This window comes from Nipponia nippon, unplaced genomic scaffold, assembly GCF_047370975.1.
Source record: "Nipponia nippon isolate SJK-2023a ecotype South Korea unplaced genomic scaffold, ASM4737097v1 scaffold_2, whole genome shotgun sequence".
NCBI classification, from domain to species: domain Eukaryota; kingdom Metazoa; phylum Chordata; class Aves; order Pelecaniformes; family Threskiornithidae; genus Nipponia; species Nipponia nippon.
Genome location: NW_028262336.1, coordinates 113937658 through 113960045, shown reverse-complemented (window position 1 = coordinate 113960045; position 22388 = coordinate 113937658). Strand labels below are relative to the sequence as shown.

The following is a 22388-nucleotide window of genomic DNA, read 5'->3' as shown; positions in this document are numbered from 1 at the left end:
CCCCTCAATCAAAGGCAACTGCGTAAGAGGAAGAGAGGGCTCATTTGCTGTAACTCAGGCATCTGAAAGTTAGGTACCTGGGCTAAGGCAGTCAGCTACTGTCTTTTTGTGAAGTCTATGCAGAGACACAAGTATCTCCACAGAGTGATTCATCCTAGTCTAAAATGTAGAGCTAGGTGATGTGGAATGACCCTATGCCCTCTGGAAATGCCTATCCATTCACAGCAGATTGAGCTGAGACAATTAACTCAGAGTTGGATACATAACATTTAGATAACCAGTATTAGGTGAGAAAAATAATTTCCAACCGGCCCACATTCTTGGAGGTTTACAGCACAACAAGCACATGCAGTCTCCCAAGATCCTGACTAACATGCCAACTACCCGACCATCCTTTTATTATTTGCCACCTGGCTTCTAGCCATGGCAATATATTGAGGTAACGCTTTCAGCTTTATTCCAATTTCACAGCCCAGATGGCAGTGCTACATTTTGCTTCTGCTTGGGCTAGGAATGTTATCCTTTTACATTTCCCAAATGAGAGAAACTCTTGCTGTGGAAAATAAGGAGCAAGTCGTTTAAGCAAGCCAAACGAGTTACAGAAGACTTACCAAAAAAGAAAAGTGGTCAAAAACTATTCAAGTCAGTGGTTCCAGCTACGCTGGAGAATTAGCACCATGAAAGTGCTGCCACCTGATTTGTAACCTACTAAGTATACAATTTAAAAGCAGACTTACTACAGTATGCCAGATTGAAACAAATTAAGCAGTTCTGCTTCTGCATACAGATGCGTTTAACGAAGAGAAAACAGTGGTGCAATGATCAGTCATTCAGCACAAAAAAAATGGCAAGACAGAGACTGAATAAGCAAGACTTTTAAACACTACAAATTACCACTCAGAACATTTACTATGTAATGCTGTGCACACTGAAGCAAACTACAATGGCATTTACATTTCTAGGGAAAAAATTATTTACGCTGTAGTACCACCCACATAGAGTGACACAGCTTCTCCTGTCGAGCTATCTAAATTTAAGGCAAGAAATGACGAAGGTGACAAACAGTGGGGCTGAAAGGAGAAGAGAAATATGGGGGAACAGGAATAAAGCCTACCTATAAGCTCAGATTAATGATTATGAAACACTTCAATAGCTACACAAATAGATGAATGGCAGCCACTTGCTAATATACTCCTTCCCTTGCACTTAGCAATTTCTTCAAAGAAGCATGGGGTGAAGGAGAAAACACAGTGGCTTCACAGATCTGATGGTGAGGCCGTCCCATAAAGCACGACTAGGTGCAAGCCTCTGTAAAAAGATGTAGCATCTGGCAAGGCAAAGAAACCAGAGGATGACTAATCAGGACCAGCAAGTAAGCAAAGGAAAAGCACAAAAAGAAAAGAAGTGGGAAGTGATGTGGTTGGATGAAATGGGTGAGATGATATTTCAGTCTGTCTTTTTCCATCTGGCTCACTGCTGTCGGGGGACAGGTGTGAGGGGACAAGACAGAGACGGGGTTCTTCAGAAGTATGGCAGAATAAACTGATCATGAGACTGTCCAGATACCTTCCTGGAGGCTCAGTTACCCCGCTGTCCCTCTTTCTGTATCAGTAATAGCTACAAAGCCCCATTCTTGGAGCTGATGTTCAAGAACAGCACTTTCTCAAAGAGTCAATGATTGCCAGCTCTCTGGGGGCTCCTACACTTCCAGTTCCCATCTCGCTCCTGGCCCTGGAAGAGGACCTCATTCCCTTTCACTTCTCTGCACGCCAAGCTGGGGGACTCTGTATGAAGCAGTGGGAAACAGTTCCTCCAGCCCCCTGCCTTCTCCGCTGCTTTACCTCGTTCATCTCCAGTTCCTTCTCCCGCACCAACTGTGTGGCTCCCCAGAGTCTCTTAGCAGAAGATGCTCTGCAAACGCTGTCCTGTTAACAACTGTGCATCCGAAATAGCAGAGGTTCAGAGCACTCTGTAACAGATAGCACACTGGGAATGAGAGGCCACAAAACTATCCCTGGTAGCTGGATTTTCAGGCAGAAGTAGCAGGAAAATAGCAGACAGTAGAAGAAGAGAGCATGTCCTCCTGGCTGAATTTCAGCTACGCTAAGCCAACAAGAAATATGACAAACAAATTTCTGATGGTGCAGAATTTGAGGCTGAAAAGCAGGAGATTACCTATTGTACGTAACATCTGGCAAGTCTAGTCCTCACCAGCACAGGATCCCAGCTCTGTCCCTGCTCCCTACTTTTCTGTGGAGGAAAAACTTCTGCATTATCATCTCACACTGTGTGGCTGCTCCCCTTCTAAATGAATATCATCCTTATAACAAGCAGAGATGATTTGGGGACGAAAATATAAATAAAGGATTCATTTACTTGCAAATGGGCGATGACATTAAGTAATGAGCAGTAACTGAAAGAGTCAAAAATCCAAATCCAAAACTGACTTTTGCTTATGAAGCAGAGATCCTCAGCTAGAATATATTAAAGTTTTGCACTGTTTCTATTAACAACAAATTTGACATTGCAATGCAGACAAAGAATCAAATTTAAGGAACCCACTGTGAACATCTGAAGAAAATTTGTGCAATTCCTATGCTTCATTCGTTTATCTAGAATAACTGCACCTGAACACTTAAAAAACCAAGCAACAGTATTTCTTCTATTCTTTGTCTACAGTACAGTAAAGAATATTTGACCCAGAAGGGTTTTTGAAGAACTCTGTTCTTATCTCTGAAAAGCCTATTACTGACTGAAGTAGATAACATTCCCACACTGCTATATGTGTCTTTATCCTGGCAGAACATACTAAATTGTCACTGTCACACACACACACACGCACACAAAAGATTAACGCATTTGGTCCTCTTTTTAATTTACTAAGGACTCACAATCAATAAAGCAACTCTGCCACTGCTGAATCAATCTGCTTCATGACAGCTTTGCTCCACAGGAGCTATTTCCAATTACTATTTTCGGTTTTACCTCTTTTCTTTTTTCTCTTAGGTGGCAGAGTCAATAAAGATCAAATTTCCAGCTAGCCCATGGTGCATCATCCAGGCATTACATTCAAAAATAAAAATAGCAGATGCTTTGATCTTATACAACTTTTACCTTCTTTCTTTGCACTATGGAAAAAGTGTGTTTCTACATATACAGCAAAAATCTTGGAAGAAACAAACAGCTAGTAATACCTACTTGTGGATTTAAATATCTTGTCAGGATGCCAGGTTATTTAAGAGAGAGTGCTCATGACAAAGGAGCACATGAAGCATAAACAGCTTTCAAGGATGGCTAAACATCAAAGCAAAGTGACACCCACATCACGAACATTGTTCCTGTGGCACAAAATACAGCAAAATGCAAAAACCAGAAAAGAATCCAGCTTAAAAGAAGAAGGGAAGAAAGTATGGGTTTTTTTAATTCCTCAGGGAGTGAGAAGTCTGCACCGCCTTCCAGTGCAGTGGTACTGAACCTCATGAAAGAGCAGGAGGATGGAGGTGAATGACTGGTCTATCAAATAAGTAAGGATCCAAAGACGAAACAGAAATAATGCAACAGGGCTATAAGGACAATGTCGATAAGGATTTCACAGGTACAGTGTGGAACGGCAACACTGTTTTTCTAAGCTTTGTCTCCGAGGCAATTTGTATTTGATGTTAATAGACTACCTTAGACAAAACATACTCTAAAGCTAAAAAAAGTACAACGTGGAATGTTTCTCAAGTCTCTGACGTTATTTACTGAATTTTCAGAGAGCAAAGACACATTATCAGCCTACATAGCAGTTTCCCACATGTAAAACAGATGAAAAAGAATGTCTACTTCAAAGACAGCTGAGAGGTTTAAAGCCCACACATGGAGCTTGAACAACACAGTGGGGCTCTATGCAGAGACAAGAGCCTGCTGGCTTACACAGAACTGAGGCAATCAATCAGTAATACACAGTGCCTTTCACTGCAAAAACCATGCTAAATTCCAAAATTTGGAATTCAGAAAAATGCTGAATTTCATGGGGAAAGAGAATGGGATTATCTTCTCCAAATAAACCATGTCACAGGAAATTTATCTTATGTAACCTATGCTGATATTTACATCCTGTATCATGGTCTCTAGTCATACTTCAGAAAATGAGTGCAACGCTGACAATCATGACAATGAAATATTTCAGTACTGTCTATCTCAAAAATCTCTCAACACACGCACAGGCCTAGCCCATATCAGATTTATGCCAAAGCATACCATCCCTTGCTAAGCCTGCGTATCTACTGAGGCACTATGGTGATACTAGTCAGATGCTTAATATACTTACTAGGTTTTCTTTCTTCAAAAATTGTATTCAATTTTCCATCCATGCAATGCATTACTATCTCCCTGAATTTTCTGTGTCATTTTAAGTATCTATATATTTCTTCCTCTTAATTGACGTCTAGCATATGAATGTTTAAAAACTATTTCAATATACAGACAACTTCATTCTTTTCTCTCTGAGGTCTCACCTTGTTGTGATTTTCTTGATGGGAGGAGAGTGTATCCACTGAACAGCATACCAGTAGCTCTCCTAGCTATTACATATGCCATTGACTCTATGATACAAATTCTCTTCTTGTCTGTACTGTTTACAAGATTCAGGTAGTGCACAAGAAGAGGAAAACTACTGCAATTTCCAAGCTAACTCCTGTTGGATGGAGGAGTTTCCAATCCTTTGCAGGCCTTGTCAAGCTAGCTGGAATATACACCACGCTCCTTTTGTGCCTGTGAATGCATCTCTTGAGGTTCACCAACTCAGAGATATTAGAAGAGTTTCAACCAGTACAACACTGACCAGTAGAGCCAAGATATGCCATTAACTCCTCTACCATGCCTCATCACTGATCATTGCCACTGAAGAATAACTGCAGTGCTGAAATTTAGCCACTCTGGGTACACCTACATTTCTAAACAAAAGATGATACAAAATGTTAATAAACATCTACAAATTTCAAAATAGCCTTCATAACTAATCGCCCAAAGCTCTAATCCCACAACATGCAGTTATGTGCATACCACCTCCTCAGAGGGCACGTGGGCCACCAGCACTCACCCCTCTCCTGGCAATGGGGGCACCCCTGCTCTCACACATGCCCTGTGAGATGTGGGTGCTCCCCATGCACACACCAGTGACAAAGGCCCCCCAGGCTCACACACAGGCACCCCAGGTGTGGGTCCCCACTGCAGCACCCCGTGCTGTCACCCCACCAGCTGGATGCCGGCTCCTCGTGGTGTCCAATGGAGTGGCTGCTCTGCCCAGCCTCAGCAGAGGCTGGGATGCTGGAGGTACTTCTGGCAGCGTCACACCAACTTTTGACCACTGCTGTTCCCACCCTATGGTCTCTCCCTGCTGCTACAAATTTTTATGCTTCACTCATATGTCTTCTCAGGCTGACCCTTCTTTGTTTCAAAAGCCTCTTTGTAAATCCAAGGTTACTGTTCAATCTTGCTGATTGAACAGACAGACTAAAAGAAGAACACAACAAACCTAATCTATTAAAGACTACCCATCAAATATGCCAGTTCCTACTTACTCTAAAAGTATCAACTTTCTTTTGTATGTCAGGCCATTACCTGTGGCCTTTGCACCTTCCCAGATCATTACCTCTGTTAAAACTCAATGTTGAATATCAGACTCTTACATAAAAGATTTTCAATCCCTACAGTAAAAAGCAATAGTTGCATTACCACTGCTTCTGTCACCACACGTATAAATTTCTCCTTTCCAGAAAAAGCTATCTAACTCCAGCATATGACCTTGATGCCCTTCTGTGAATCCAGAGACAAAGACTCAAGCAAGTTCTCAACAACATCCAACTCATTCAATTTCGCTAACATTCTATTTTCATCCTTTAATAAATAGCCTCCCTAGCTCTTAGCTTAAACTCTTTTATGACACAGAAAGCAAGAAGCTAATGCTGTTAGTCTTCATTTAATTTCTTTTATTGACTTAGGCTTCTCTGCAATATTTTCCATTCTTTCAGTCATATGTCTTCTCTCACATCCATGTGTGCTACTACACTGACATACAGGGAATTGCATCTACCTACACCAGGGCAGAATGTGCCCCAAGTGTACGAAATCACTCATTTTCCTTTTCGAAGGAAAGGAAATTTCCAAGATTTTGTATCACTTGCTCTCTAATGGAGTACAGTTCAATGGAAGAGAACAAGAGGACTCCTATACATCCTGATGCTAGTGGTCTCCAGAGGGCTCAATCCGTTCAAGATATAATGCCCAGACACAACAAGAAAGCAGTTCTGCATCGTCAAATACATCTCCTCAGACTTGCACTTAATGTATTACTGAATGTAATGTTCATTCATACTGAATGTATGTTCTGAAAAAGCAAATGTAAAAATGTATGTTCTGAAAGCAAATAATCCTTATTTACATGTTCAATGCTGTACCAAACGTCTACCAAGAAACCACAGTACAAGTCCTTACAACACAGATGCAGCTATTCTGTAATGAGTACAACTTTATATGCAAGCATGACGACATTTACAGGAGTCTGGTGTGCACATCTGTGTATGTGGTGCTGTGGCATATCTGTAATTCTTTCACACATTAAAAACTTGCAAGTTCTCAAGAGATTTTCAGTATCTAAGTAGAAAAGGAAACACTTCAGGGCTCAAAGAGAGCATATCACCTTTGTAAAACACTGATCATTTACGAATGTCTGTGGAAACACACTATAATCAGCAATTTCCATGTTACCACAGTTGCAAATACATGTAGCAGGACTCTCTTCACCCATAATTTTATTCCCATGCCACCCTACCTGTACATTTATCATCTTGTCATCGATCCTTATAACCTTCAACTGCAAGTTTTCTACAAAAGAAGCAGTGTAAGGGACTGTGAACAGGGCCTCCACATAACATAAATAATAACTGATACAGGACAAACCAGGCCTTGGCTCAGTAATACTGCCAAACGTGGAAGAAGAAACAGCTACGGTAACGAGAGAGTCATTTCCAGGAAAGAGGACCTGAAACACTTACATTCAGGGTGGTACATTCATACCATGTACTAGTGTGCCTCCGCTGATGTATAATAGTCCAAGTCCTTACAGGTTCAGGGTATTTCAACGCATGGGTAAAACAAGCTGCACGTTTACCATCTGTATAGTGGAAAACCGTCTTCCCTCACTCTCCACAAACATCAGGGTTGTTCATCAGACCTTACTCTCCTCTGCAGGTCTCAGCTTTCTGCTTGTAATGCCATAGTACAAGAATCCAAGCTAACTATAAGTCATAGGGTGAAACAGTCATTCAGTTCAAGATTAAGACATCTATATTTAGGCATAGATTTTTAAAAATCCTACTAGGGAACTGAAGCCTATGAAACCAGACACTAGATGTCTAGTTCAGCATGAGCTGAATCACCCCTTAGGCTGGACTGACTCAATCCCCATTGATTACAGAGGAGCTCAGGCATGCAGTGCACACGTACACACCTACTTGTAAACACTAAAATCTAAGTGTCTGAATCCTGGGCTGAATACCACTGACAACAAGTTATTTAATAAGGCACCCAAGTGTGGATTCAGCAGATGCCTCAACGCTGTTTAAAACAGTCCTGCCCTAATTAAAACCTCTATTACCATTATAATCTTGCCCCCTACATACTGAGAAAGTAGTATGGAAATAGTCCAGTGCTGAGTATCTGCAATTCAAAAGGATGAAATGATGAGTTTACTCAGCCTGAGTTTGAAACAAAGGTCAACTAGCCCTTCTCACAACTCCATCTAATAACTGTCCCAGAGACCATTAAAATAGCAGAGAATTGCCAGAATACAAGACATGCAAACTGTGCCTTCCCAAACTAATTCTTGCATCATACCTCACAAGAGCTGACAAGACATAGTTTTTAATCTATTGCTATAGAAACTACCATACGGCCTGTTTCTTAATCCTCTACATCTTCACTGTAAAAGGGAAATCTACCAAGGAACAAAGATCTGGCCATGAATTTACAGAAGTGGCTTAAAGACATAAAGAAAAGTCATTCCTTAGTAGTCAAAAGCATGTAACTCTCAAAAAAAAAAAAAAGTCATCTTCTTGGTTAATGATGTCTCCTAGGGCCATAAAGTATAATTCAAAACACAGCATGACATAGAAAGACTTCTTTAAAATCATTTGAAGAAAACTGTTTTATCAATTCACACAATTGCTATGTTTCACCCCACGGAAATATCACACATCTGAAATATACATATTGTTTTAAAGCAGGTAAAACAATCAAAAGGGAAAAAACACATTTTGATGCTTACATAGGCGGTATTCCAACACTGCTGATTTTCATCACAAGCACCGTGATCTCCTTCTTCTCTCATTCCCTTCATCTGCTTCGTTAGCCCAACTAGTGTCTTCACATAATGCAGCCAAAAGTTATACAAAAGGACTCTACCAGGGCCTCAGCATCTGGCCCTGAATGTACAATGGTTTGCATGAACATGCACTGCAGAGAGATGTATGCAGTAACAGAGGAAGAGGAGAAGGAGGAACAAGAACACCTCACAGGGAACCGTGAGGTGTCCAGTTTTCCCTGCTTTCAGCTGCACCATCAACCTTGGTTCCTTCCAACCATTACTCTGCTGCCCCAGCAAACAGACCAGAGCTTCACCCGCACTGCCCCTGCACTGCACCAAGAGGCTGCCTGCCTACTTTCTTCTCTGGTAAGAGCACACACCTCTCCCTTCCTTGATTCAGAATTTTTCTGTCAAGTGTATCAGCCTCACAGGTTTGGCAGCTCTGGCTCCAGCACACTTTTAACCACTGTCAATTGCCAGTTCCTCAATGAAAATTTCCAGAGTCAACTCTACTGAAACAAGAGCTCTGTAGAGAAATTCCTCCTGAAACACTCAACACAGCTGGAAAGAAAAACAGAAACAGAACATTGCAGTACGCAAAATGCTCAGTTTGTAACGATAGTATAAATGCAGACAGACTTCAAACCCCATTTGCTACACTTACTGGTATTCTAAAAGTCCAGTTCAAAGCCAAGAGAGACAACACACCACAGCAGGAGCTTAACTTGTTAAGCTTGTTTCTTTGCTTATAGACTATTTGTGATTATTATTATTGACTGACTGCTTGTCATTTCTACATGAAATTTGCCACAGTCTTAAAATAGGCTCCCATGCCAATAGGGATGACATCACTGGCTAATGAAATTAGATTTCTTTATTGAATTCCAGAACTGAAGTACGGCTGAAATGCAACAGCTAAAGATAACGACTTTTTAATGCCCTAGAGTTCAGCCTGTTTGCTGTTAATTTGTGGCAGACACCAGGATTCCATTTCATGCATCAAGTACTGATCTTCTAAAAATAACGTGGGGAATAGAAATAACTTCCACCGATAAACCTCTCGCAGAAATTAAAAATTATTTTAAAAAATAAAGAAATTAGTAACTACTCGAACAACAGTACAGAGGTTTCTATAAAAAAATACTGAACTATACTTCAAGAATGACAATCCAAAACCTGACTCAAAAATAATTTCAGCTGTAAAAATATTAATTGAAATGTAAATTTAAATGCTCTTAGTTTTCTTCTATTACAATGACTACATTTTTCACAGGAATAAATACCAACTTCATATTTAGACAGTTAATTCATCCCACCACCACTGAAAAGTAGTTCATGTATCATAGTGAAGGGTACATGGGGGGAGTGAAGTGGAACAAGAGGAAAAAAAAAAAAAAGGTTTAGTTTAAAAAGAGCAATATCATGCATCATAATTAATTTTTTTCAAGATTTTTATCTATCTACATATTTCCTACCACATGAAAACAAATTAGAAATCTCTAGCAATAGCAAGACACTTTTTAGACAGTACACTTGTTTCCACTGAAAAATTCAATATCTGTATTTGTGTGTCACAGTAAAGCTGTAACAGCCAGACGTCTGAGAATTGGAAATGAAATGATGCTACCTCAGCATACAAAATAAGCACACTACAGAAACAGCAAATAGCCTGGAGACAACAGGTTCTGTTAAAACAGAATCAAGTTGGTAAAGGAATTATGCAGAAGTTTTCATTCATTATTTAGCAGCTGTGACCACAGTCAGAAAATTGTAAGACCTACTGCAGACTTCAAACATTTTAGAAGGTGTTTCACTCACAGTAAGGTTTTGGTGTGACTGTGAGAAAACTAACTAGAACCATATAGTAGTAGTGACTATAGGTAGTCAGGCACTGGAACAGGCTGCCCAGGGAAGTGGTTGAGCCCCCATCCCTGGAGGTTATTTAAAAAACTGGTAGATGTGGTGCTTAGGGACATGGTTTAGTGGTGGACTAACAGCTTTATGGAAAGGCATGGTAGATGACAAGTTTCCTTCTTCTGTGGAGAGGAAGGAAGGCTGGTATGAATCCAACAAAAGAGAGACAGGAGACAAAACTCTGCAGAGCTATTTGCCCAGTATTGGCCCACCAGTAGTAAATGCCAGACCTCAGAGACTCACCACAGGGACAACTCATAGAAAGAGGCACCTGGAGACTGTAACGTCTCACCAAGATGAAAGGGGAGGAGGAAGGGGAAAAAAAAAAAAAAAGAATATTTTTACATACAAAACGTTAAAATACAGGCTCTGTCATAGCTTAGCTTTGATTTTGTTCCTCCCAAGTAGCTGAAGAGAAGGTAAAATCTCCATGCTGCTGTCTTGTTTCTGAAGAAATTACTGCCACACAGCTTCTAGAGAAATAATGCAAGTATCATTGTTCTGGGGGCAATTCTGTCCTAATGCTCTTCTTGTAGCATCTCAGCACAAATCAAGATTGGTTAGCAGATTCCTACAGTACCTGAGAAACAAATGCTTGTCTGCATTAGTTATTATTACGTATTGCAGGACAGGTTCCCTGTGAACAATCTACATGAAAGCTGGGCTTTCAAGATCCTTACAAAGGTTAAAATAATTCATCAGGTGGAAACATCAGCAGATACAACACATTGATATCTGTGAACAGAATCCTGTATGCAAATGGGGAAGAGACATCCAGCACAGAAATAAAAACTCAGAACAGTATGTTTACTGAATATTCACCTTTCCCAAAAAAGACAGTAAGATTATTATAAATATTCCCATGGAGGACTGCAGGCTTTATTGCTTATTTCAGGGGGCACAATTCTACGTTCAATTACTTCAACAGAAAGTTCTCCCTTGATTTTGATGGGTCTTTTATCTGATCCAAGCTCAAGTACATTATGGTATGACATGGACAGAAAGAAACACACAGGGCATATTTATACAGTGTAAATGCAAACAGGAGAGACAGGTTTATAAAGCCTGATGCATTTAACTTGTGGTGCTCAGGACACCTTTCACATGGAGAAGCTCTTCAGTAGTTTTCAAAAAATGAAACACTACTTTAAATGGAAAAACCCAACTAAATTTGGCATACAATTATAAATACAGTCCCTCTGGGTTTCCAGCTAAATGATACAGAAGCCACTGCAAATCACTATTCTTCAAGAACTGATAAAATCCATGACTATAAGAAGGGTACAGCTCAAGAAACCTGTCTTACAGATCTGAAAAGCACACTGTTGAGCTTCAGGAATCCCACCAGACTCACTGGAACAAACTTCTGAACTCAGCATTAGGTTGCAGTGATTAAAATTCTTCCATTTGGGTCAAGAGACATTTTGGTTCTGCCAATCCAATCTCTTTAAATATTGATCACTATTACTACTATTTCACCTACTACAATCATGCTGCTCTCATGGACAGAGGAAAACCGTTGGTATAGTCACTACCAGAATAATTCCTTAAAAAGGTAAGATGCTTTCTCCCTTCCCTTAAAAGAAAAATAAAGCAATGCAAATGTAAACAGTAAATTAAACTGAATCAGCAACTAACCAAGATAAGCAAAATAAGACTGGGACCACAAAGTTAACACAACAATATCCAGTGCCCGCCTACCTTGTTAAAGCTCGTACAAGACATAACACAGGTGCTAATGGTCAAAGGCTGGGTACAATCTAGACTTCCTAAAGGCTTCGGATAAAATCTCTCAAGCAGTTATTACAGAAACAGCTGCTGCTATAGCAGCTACAGATTTCTGTTTGTTAACCAAGACAGCTTAGAAATAGACCAACAGATAAGAAGCAAAAGTGCAGGAAAAAATGGTCAATTATCAGCCTAAGAGATGAGTAATAGCAGCGTACCTCATTCTATGAGCTCTAGGATGACCATCGGTCATACACCTTTCAAAAGATCTGATGGAGTTTTTCTTTGTAACATTGCTCTGCTTTCAAGGCTTAATAGAGTCACAGCTTTTCTTTACAGATCAAAGCACGTAATATCTGCAGGCTGACATGATGAATATGTGTTCAGATGAACAGAAGTTAGGCAGAGGTCAAGGATGATCCACACACAGCCCCACTGTTTAACCTTGAGCCACAAATCTGACTCAAAACCCTGAAGCTTCCTTGTCGCAGACATTAGGTCAGGAGCCTAACCAGATCATCACACAGCTGTTTATACCAGCCTTCTGCTGGGCCAAAGCACAGGGGTAGGAAGCAGAGTAAGGTACTCAAGGAGGGAAAGCAGAAGCTGAGGAGAAGAGAATGACAAGCCTGGGGCTTCCACATCAGGGCTGGATATTAAGAAAATGGAACAGAACAACATAAATCATAGTATGGTGCCAACACAACACAACCTTCAGGAAAATTATGATTGCGCTTCATCCTCTGGCATGGGGCAGTGGGTGCCCCACAGCAGTCTTGGACAGACCGGGGCAGAGCTGATGAGGAGGGACTGCAGGTGTCACTAGCTGTTTACTACGGGTAAGATCTGCAGCCAGGAAGGGAAAATTCTATTACGGGTTGGATACTCTCACAGCACTACTTAACTCATTATAGAAGTGCGACCTCCGTATTTCTAAAATTCTAATGAATCAAGGCTTACATGACAGTGTGTAAAATGGCAAATTAGGAAAAGTGGAAAAACAGAAATCTCAATATTGATCAAGCTCCTGCTGCAAACCTGCAAAAGAAAATTTGACACAGGCTTTAACTAGGATTTTTTTGAGACAGCTGCAAACCTGGCCAGGCTCCTAAGATGAAACGCTGTAAAATTATGTATCTTTAGAGACACCAAATGGAGGCACTGAAAATAACACCTAACTCAAGTAAATACAGAAAATTTTCAACAGAAAGGACTGTTCCCTGTTTTGCATAATTCATTCAAATTCATGGACACAGGACATATGGTTTGCCATTAACCTTAATAAAAATCACTCTGAACTAGATTTACCCCACTGCCTTTCTTCTCCTACTATGACAACTTCTGAATTAAAGTTTTATTCAATGAGACAACACTGAAACTGATATTCATTAATATTTTCAGTGTATCAGTTCCTGTAAGGAAAGGGTGAATGTTTTGACTTATAAAATGCCATTACAAGCCCACAGGACATTCTGGAAGTCTCACTTTATTCTGCAGTTTCACAGGAGATGCCAAAGAAACGGGTCAAAAACAGAGAAGTGATTAGCCTGAGACCCTCACTTTTCCTGGAGTATAATGGGACAAGGCACATCACATGTCTCACTGCTTTGCCCTCAAACTATTCAGTGCTTTTTATAAGCAAAGCAGAAGTACAAAGTAATAATGAGATTTTTCTCCTTCAATTTAAGTTTAATCTGTCTTGTAAACTCTCCCAAACACAACGTATTGCACCACCTAGAACAAAATGGAGCCACTTGGTTTCTCCGTGCCTCCTGACAAAGCTGTTTCATGTGACTGACATAGGAAAGAGAATCTCACACCTACATTTCTGCCTCATTGCAGGCAAGCTTAAGAACTTGGATTGCTGTAGGTTATCTGATGCAAGACAAATGCAGTGTTGTGAAGAACCATGCCCGTATTTTCTTCTCAAGATTGCTTGTTCCTATTTACAATTAACATATGCACCACATGCCAATAACTATTCCTTTTTCAACATAAATCAAGTTTGCAGAAACAAATTAGACTTAAAATGATTCCCCTAACGAAATATTACAAAGTGCTTTGTTACTGGGTAAACTCATTCGCCACTGACGAAAAGACTGATTCTCAATCATCTGATTTAGGCTGCAAGGTACGACTGAAGATGGCAGTGGCACAAAGTGCATTTGGAGACATGTCACTAGTGGTGTACCCTAGGGGTTGATACTGGGGCTCACACTGTTTAACATCTTCATTAATGACCTGGATGATGGGGCAGAGCGCACCCTCAGCAAGTTTACAGACAATACAGAAGGGGAGGAGCAGCTGATACACCAGACAGTTGTGCTGCCATTCACAGGGAACTGGACAGGCTGGAGAACTGGTGCCAACAGGAACCTCATGAAGTTCAACAAAGGGAAGTGCAAAGTCCTGCACCTGGTCAGGAATAACCCCATGCATCACTACATGCTGGGGGCTGATCAGCTAGAAAGCATCTTTGCCAAAAACGACCTCGAGGTCCTGCTGGACACGAAGCTGAACATAAGCCAGTAATGTACTCTTGCAGAAGAAGAGGCCGAGAGCCTCCTGGGTTACACTACGAAGAGCACTGACAGCAGGTCAAGGGAGGTGATCCTTCCTCTCTACTCAGCACTGGTGAGGATGCATCTAGAGTACTGTGTCCAGTACTGGGACTGGACTTCCCACTACAAGAAATATATGGAAAGATATGTGCAAGTCCAGCAAGGGTCATGAAGATGATTAAGGAATATCTCTATATGAGGAGACGCTGAGAGAGCTGGGACTGATCAGCTTGGAGAAGAGATGGCTCAGGCTCATATAAGATGGCTTGTCAATGTGTATAAATACTTGATGGGAGGGAATGAAGAAGAGGGAGCCAGACTCTTCCTAGTAGTGTCCACCAACAGGACAAGAGACAATGGGCACAATTTAAAACCCATGCGATTCTATCTGAACACAAGAAAACAGTTTGTTTTTTTTTTTTTTACTGTGAGGGAGGTCTAACACTGGAACAGGTTGCCCAGAGAGGTTCTGGAGTCTCCATCTGCAGAGATATTGGAAACACAACTGGACAAAGTCTTGGACAAACTGCTTTAGCTGACCCTGCTTGAGCAGGGGCCTTGGACTACATGACCTCAAGAGGTCCCTTCCAACCTAAACAATTCTATGGTTCTGCAAAGATGATACACGAAGTTTGAGAACCTATGCTGATAGCTGAGGCACTAGGCTAGGAAGGCACTTGTGTTTAGTTCCCTGCTCTGCCACAGACTTCTTTTTCATAAGCCAAAACATTACTAGTTACTAGAACCTGCCTAACTCAGATCCTGGAAGGACAAGCATACAAACAATCAAAAGAAAAGCTCCTTCCATGACTTAGTATAAGAATAAACCATATGAGGCATTCTGCTTTCCTTTCTTCCTCTGAAGTGTCTGGTTAGCCAACTTCCAAAATAGGATACAGAACTAGTTGGGCTGCAAGATTATCTCCTTACGGCACTTTTTATTTAAATGTGTGCATTTACTGTTGAGAAGAATAAAGAAAAGACATACGACTTCGTTTATGTATGTTTTCCATTATGTAATTTGTTCAGGTGAAAAAAAAATAGTCACACTACAGAGAGAAGAATAGAGAAGAGACAGATACCAAAATTTGCTGCTGTATATGCAACTCCAATTAATTATCAGAGTGTGTAAATTTTGTACATGGTAAGCTTTAATAGGAACAGAGTAGGGGGCTTCACTCCTAAAATAGCTAACTCACATATCACTACAACTGATACTTACATTTTAAAATCAGATGAAGAGCTAAGTGCACAAAAACACATTAAAGAAATCATAAAAACTTATAAAAGTACCAAAAAGAAAAGCCATTAAATAATGCAGGATTTCATGGGCCACTGGCTTGTATTGCTACATGTGTGCGTTGATTGCCTGCACCTGAAAAGTGCATTAATGGCTCATTAGGAAAAGGCACTGAAACTTGGGAGCTATCTAACAGACCGCATCCAATGCCTATGCCTGAAATATCTGGGAATGGCCCAAGTCTGGCTGTTTCCCTGATTGAAATGTACACATTCCAATTTTTAACTGCATCATAATGCTCCAGGCAGTCCACTTCCCAGAAAGGTTTGTATTTCTCAGGTGATTAAAATCACTCTGGCTTTTGGTCATCTCCGAGACCATCACAAAGGTGTGCTGTAATATGATCATCCAGAAATGCACTGCCTCTGGTGCCTCATCAATGAGATAACAGAGCATCTGTGCCAGAGTCGGCCTTTTAATTGAAATGGAAAGGGTAAGAAGGCATGGGGCTGCAGACTGAGGCAGAACATTTGAAATTACAGCACCAATATAGTTTTTATAAAATAACTTTTTTTTTATTTACAAGATCAGAATAGGAACAGCTGTAAGTTGGGGTCATCTACTGTTGCTGTGGTGCCCTGAATACTCACCATGTATTAGAAAAATAAAACTTAGGATGGATGAACTGCACAGAAGATCAGTTAGAGCCCTTCTCCTAGAGAAACTGCATGAAAGAAATGGACATTCTCATGGGCTACCTAGCATGGAGGTGTTGGCACTGTTAAAGACAACATTGCAGCTGAACAGAGGAGAACACACTATCTCTGAGACAAGGCTAAGTGCAGAAGCCACATGAGGAAGTAGCCCCTAGATTGGGAGATTCCAAAACAAAAGTAGTAAGAACGCTACTGCCACTGTGCATGCCACCCTCACAACTAATCCCAGACATTCCTGCTCCAGTGGATGCTTTTGTGAGTGGTGGACAAATACATCCATGGTCAGGCTGAGAGGACTGGCAACACTGATACCCCCTTTTCAAGCGACCAAGAACACAGATGTGCCACTGCCACAGATGCTAATGAAAAAGCTGTCCTTCCTTAGACTCACACTTAGTCCCAGGAGCTCCACATGCACTACACAACTTGCAAGAAAAGGAAGTCGATGCCAGAGCACAGACTAAAGATTCAAAAAATGTGAGTGCTCAGAATATCCAGCCATGCTCCTCTCTCTGCCTAAAGAGTAAGACAAACTGAGAGCAATAATCAAAGTTGTTTTGTAACAGAAGAACGCTACCGGTAATACAGGTACAACTCTATAACCACACACATCTGTGTCATCTACATGCCACTGCCAGAAAAAACAAGTAGAAGATTAGATCATTCTCATACACCATTCATAGCTTTTCAACAGAAAGATTCAAAAGTCAAACCTTTATTACCGATTGCAATAACTTGTCCTTAGCCTTGTTCAGCTTCTAGTTATCGACTACCATGGGAATACACAGCAATAGATGTAACTCTTCTGTCACAAAAAGCCCAAGACAGCAATGGAAGCAGGCCTTGCAGATGTGTAGAATACAATCTCAAGAAATGTGTAGGAAGATGGGAAGGCCAGGTAGCAACGACTCGCTGCAGTAGTGCTTAAGGCAGAGAAAGTAACACTAAATTTGTAAAACATGGATGGGCACAGATGCAGCAGATAAATCCAAATAGAGTAAAAGTAAAGACACTAATCAGAGCACTGAGACTAGATGATATGGACTGTTTTCAGCCCTACTCTTGATATGTTACGTGACTTTGTGCCAGTCCACTGTTCTTCCATTTCCCTTCCCACTCTTTGTCTACATCATCTGCATATGTTGGAAGCTCGTGAGATCAGAGTCTACCCCTGCCTGCACCACAACTAGGTCAGTAGGGTTCAGACTCTGAGTGGACCTTCTACAGGTAATACATCTACATTAGCCTACTGTAAATGTACTGAATATAAAAATAAAGGGAGGCTTATGAGAACCAGAGGGAACAGGGGATGACACAGGAAAAAATGGAAATAGAAACATAAGCAGGAGTGATATGCTTTCTAAGATTAACACGAAAAGAAGGAAGGTCGATGGAGAACTGGATGCTAAGATTTAAAAACAGGGTATCACTGATATCACTGGCAAATCTTCCAGTGACAACATCACATCGCAGTTACTTATTTAATTAGTATATCACATTACCTTACATGCTTGGTATTAAACTCAAAAGTGTGAGCAGTCAGAATGGAAAATCAAAGTAACTTGTATTAAACAATAGAAAAATGAAAGCTCCCGGTAAAGCATTAACAAAACACATACAAACATTAAGTTTACCTCAGCTCCTAAACTGAGAGAGATTATTTCATCCTCAAAAGCAGAATGCGTATCAATATGAGGAGGAATTCCTGCATAAGAAAAAAACCAAAAAAGTCAGTATAATAATAATAGAGTGGTATCTCTGTTAGCAAGCTATATTTCCATGGACGTCCATATAGAAAACTGGGATGTATGGTTGAACAAACAAAACTTATGATAAAGGAGGGAGTTACCTTCCAAAAAAATTCAGGACAATTGTCTGATTTACATGCCCAGATTAGATGCACACAGTTAACACAAGTATCCTGTATAATCAGTGGCAATATCTAGAAGACAGTTCAGAGCACCCAAAGGCCTCGCTTACCCTCTGAAGACTCCACATGCTCTCCTTGCTGCAGAGAGCACCTGAAATCACTATGCTCTCCCCTTAGGCAGCTTAGCACTTAGCACTAACAGTTACGCTATCTTAGGCGATTCTGGGCCTTAGTTCATCCATGATCATGCATTTCTCCCTCTCTTTATTCCCAGAGAAGGAGTCATCCCAAATACTCCTTCCATTGCTAAGCAAATGACTGCGCTAAGGGTCTCAGCCTCAGAATTAGGACCTACCACCACAAATGCAGACACTGTCAGGGTCAAACCCTGCCTCTGCTTTGCAGGTCCCAGGAGAACTCCACATACTAGGCTAACCCCTGGGTACTATATCGGTTGGTGTGAGGATTAGTAACCACACGTAGTTGAGAATTGCCAAAGGGACAGCAATTTTTTTATTAATTTTTCTTTCAGATCTGCTAATTGGAAAGAAACTGCCATTCCGCACAGCTCATGCCATGCATTTCAACACCAAGTGCTGAAACAGCAGTGGGCATGCCACAGCAAGATCTCACCGCATGGTGGGGAACTGTAGCCAGCAATGGAGCAAGGCCAGCAGACAGCTCGGGAGAACTGCAACTATGCCTTCCTTTGGCACCAGAGCAGGCCCAGACAGATAGAGTAACTCCTATGTGATCCACACCAAAACAGTTATGTTTGCTATTAAAAGCTCTACCCACATTCATTTTGGACACCATCAAATTTCTGAGCTGAAAACATTTTTTTCCTAAGAGTGACAGTCAGCCCTATAACGTATCCTTATTATACGCCAGATTTTACGTCCAGATGTAAATATTCTGAATTCCATTAGTTTCAGTGAAAGCAATACAAGTGTTCTATGATGCCAATATTTAATGATAGAAAATCAGCGAGACTTGAAAACCAAAGACATATCTGTGTTTGCTCATAACTTTGCCTTAGTACCAAGCACCGAAACTCTGCCTTCAGATGCGCACTGAAGTGAGTGCAATTCACTACGCAACAGGAGAACATCAACTGCTCTCTTCCGCATCACCCAGACAATTCAATCAAGACCACAGTGACCTACCCACCTGCTGTTCATACTCCATATATGCAGCACATAGTACAAGATCTAAGCATTCAAAAGTGGATGGGAACTTTCAAGTATAAATCTACAACTTTAAATATTATTAGGACCCTGAATGAAAAAAGTGCTCTCAAAAAGGAATTAATTTAATGTGTCTTAAGTGTGGCCCCTACAGCTTAGATACCCAAAGTCATCAGTCACTTTTTAAAGTCTCAAGTGTAATTTCCAGTGACAATCTGGCTTGGAACACAGATACTGAAGGTATTAATCTGACGGCACTCTCCGCTCATTCAGATCCTAACAATTTGCACTTAAGAAAAGGTATTTTGCTTTGGGGTTGTTTTTTTTTTGTTTTTTTTTTTTTAAAAACTGCTTCTATTCTTGACAGACATCTACAATCGTAACTAATCTCCTCTGATGTCCCAGCCAGAAGTACATGACTGTATCAATTTAACAGGTTGTCAGATACATAAACAAATAGGATCAGCTTTTCAGACCCCTGTTTGGCAGACACTGTATTAGCTGTCAGACATTAATTCTGAAAGGAAAGCTGTTGTCCTTTCTTCCTAAGGACAAATGAAATATCTACTCTAGAAAGGAAGACAGATACTTAGCCTTGATGACTGACCTTAGCAAAAAGCACAGCATGTGATTTATTCTTTAGAGGTGTGATTAGAAGCAAATTTCTCTTTGTATGTCTCCAGTTTGGGAAAGATAGAAACAGAAATAGAAATAGAATAATTTCTTATTCCTCAGATAAGGGAACACTGCTTGCATCATACTTAAGAGTCCATATATCACATATAGTAACATTATATCATATAATATATATATTTTTCTATTATATATATATATAATATAACAGCAAGAGCCATTTCCTGGAGACTGTATGCACAGTACAGAGAGCAAGAAGAGTCTGGAGTGAAAGAATGCACTGAGTACAAAACCAAATATGACCATTTATTCCTGTATCTTTTTATGTTTAGTTTCCATGTTATGGCCTTGGACTTTGAAACACCATCAATTTCCATAACAGTAGTATCAAGAAATGTACTTCTAAACACAAGCTCCGGGGTTCACAAACCAGTATGAAGACTTCAGTTTTGATTCAAAGCATTCCTGGTCACAGAGGAAATAAGCTAAGCAGGTGCTTAAATCCTGTCCCTACACCATGTCACATTTAGATGCTATTTCCTTCTGGTTTTCAGTTAAGTTGCACTGGTTTGGCTGGGATAGAGTTAATTTTTTCCACCGTAGCTTGCATGGTGTTACGTTTTGGATTTGTGATGAAAAGAGTGTTGAGAACACAGGGATGTTTTAGTTATTGCTGAGCAGTGCTTACACAGCATCCAGGTCCTTTCTTGCCAGGGGTACACAAGAAGTTGGGAGGGGACACAGCTGGGACAGCTGACCCTAGCTGACCAAAGGGATATTCCATACCATATGACATCATGCTCAGCAATAAAACTAGGGGGGAGGTTTACCAGGGATGCCATTGTCCAGGGACTGGCTGGGCATCCATCAGCTGGTAGTGAGCAATTGTCTGGGTTTTTTTTTTTTTGCATCACTTGTTTTTCTCCTTTTTGCTTACCTTTTCTTTCCTTTTTTTTTTTAAACTTATTAAAAAGTCTTTATCTCAACCCACAAGTTTTCTCACTTTTATCCTTCCCATTTTCTCCCCTATCTCAATGAGGGGGAGTGAGCAAGTGGCTGTGTGGTGCTTAGTTGCTTATCAGGGTTAAATCACAACATAAGCTAAAGAGCTCAAAATTTTTGAAGGACAAATAAACTTACCTTGTCCAGGTTCATACTGATTTACAGTCAGTTGATCAGGTTTATGTTTGATATATCCCTGCTTCAAGCACTTCTCCAAGAACAGGTCACAAATTTCAGGAAGACCTAGTTATAGAAACAAAACTGTAAGCAAAACAGGATAGCTTTTGATATTTTTATCCTTTCTTTTTACAATAAATATAATAACTGGACAAAATACACAGAAACAGCTTCATAGATACATAAGTCCACCGTCAATAATGATCACTCTGCATTTGCTGTAACACATACAGCTGGGGGCCTGATCTGAAAGTCCAATATATTTATAACATCTCATAATTAGAAAGCCCATTCCTCCAAAGCCTCTGCATTCAGAAGCAGATCAGGTCCACTCCTTACAAATGCAGACTGCACTATCTGCACATAATTAAAGCATATCAAATCAGAGGCAAAGTTTCCACCAACTACAGTAAAAAAGTTGCAGTCAAGAAGCAAAATTATGCAGAAAGTCAGAAGTTGTGCAGAGAGCTCTCTAAAAAAATTTAGCCCCTAAAAACCTGTTACTGAGTTAGATTAAATATCACCAAAAAAATCTGCTGAAGGTAAAGTGGTTTTGAAACAGGCATGAAATTTACAGTCCTTCACTGAATCTTTGGTTTGCTATTTTTACCTGAGGACTTCACTGTAAAATTCTGTTGGAGGTAATACACACAAACATGTTAGTAACAGCCCTTTCATGAAACTATTGATTTTTATTTTTCAATTTTTCTCCCCCAATGAAGTGTTTATGCTTTTCTCACACATAAAATATTCTAGCTGTGAGACCAGAAAACATCTCAAATACCAATGCTTTTATGATTATATAGCTTCACTGCTAAAACCACAACATAACCAGAATCCTCCTGTTGGAAGCCGCATCCACCCTAGTACACATGCACCACCTTAAACACCTTCAAGTTTTACAGGAATTTAACTCCTCTATTTTACTATTTTTAAATCTAAGACTATAAGATGACTCACTTTGCTCTGACTCACAGCTCTCAACTCCAAATAAGAGTTATTCAAACCTTTTC

The 22388-nt window shown here is 40.4% G+C and overlaps 1 protein-coding gene across 5 annotated transcripts in view; it reads right to left on the bottom strand.

Moving 5' to 3' along the window:
* The window catches only part of ALKBH8 (alkB homolog 8, tRNA methyltransferase), a 52004-nt gene that overhangs the window by 17166 nt on the left and 12450 nt on the right, over window positions 1-22388 (bottom strand). For all 5 annotated transcript variants that reach the window (XM_087759028.1, XM_087759026.1, XM_087759027.1 and 2 more), the window contains 2 exons: window positions 21337-21441; window positions 18141-18211 (listed from right to left, as the gene is read on the bottom strand). In XM_087759028.1, coding sequence (XP_087615154.1) covers window positions 18141-18211; window positions 21337-21441 — 176 coding nt within the window. The remainder of the gene's footprint in view (window positions 1-18140; window positions 18212-21336; window positions 21442-22388) is intronic.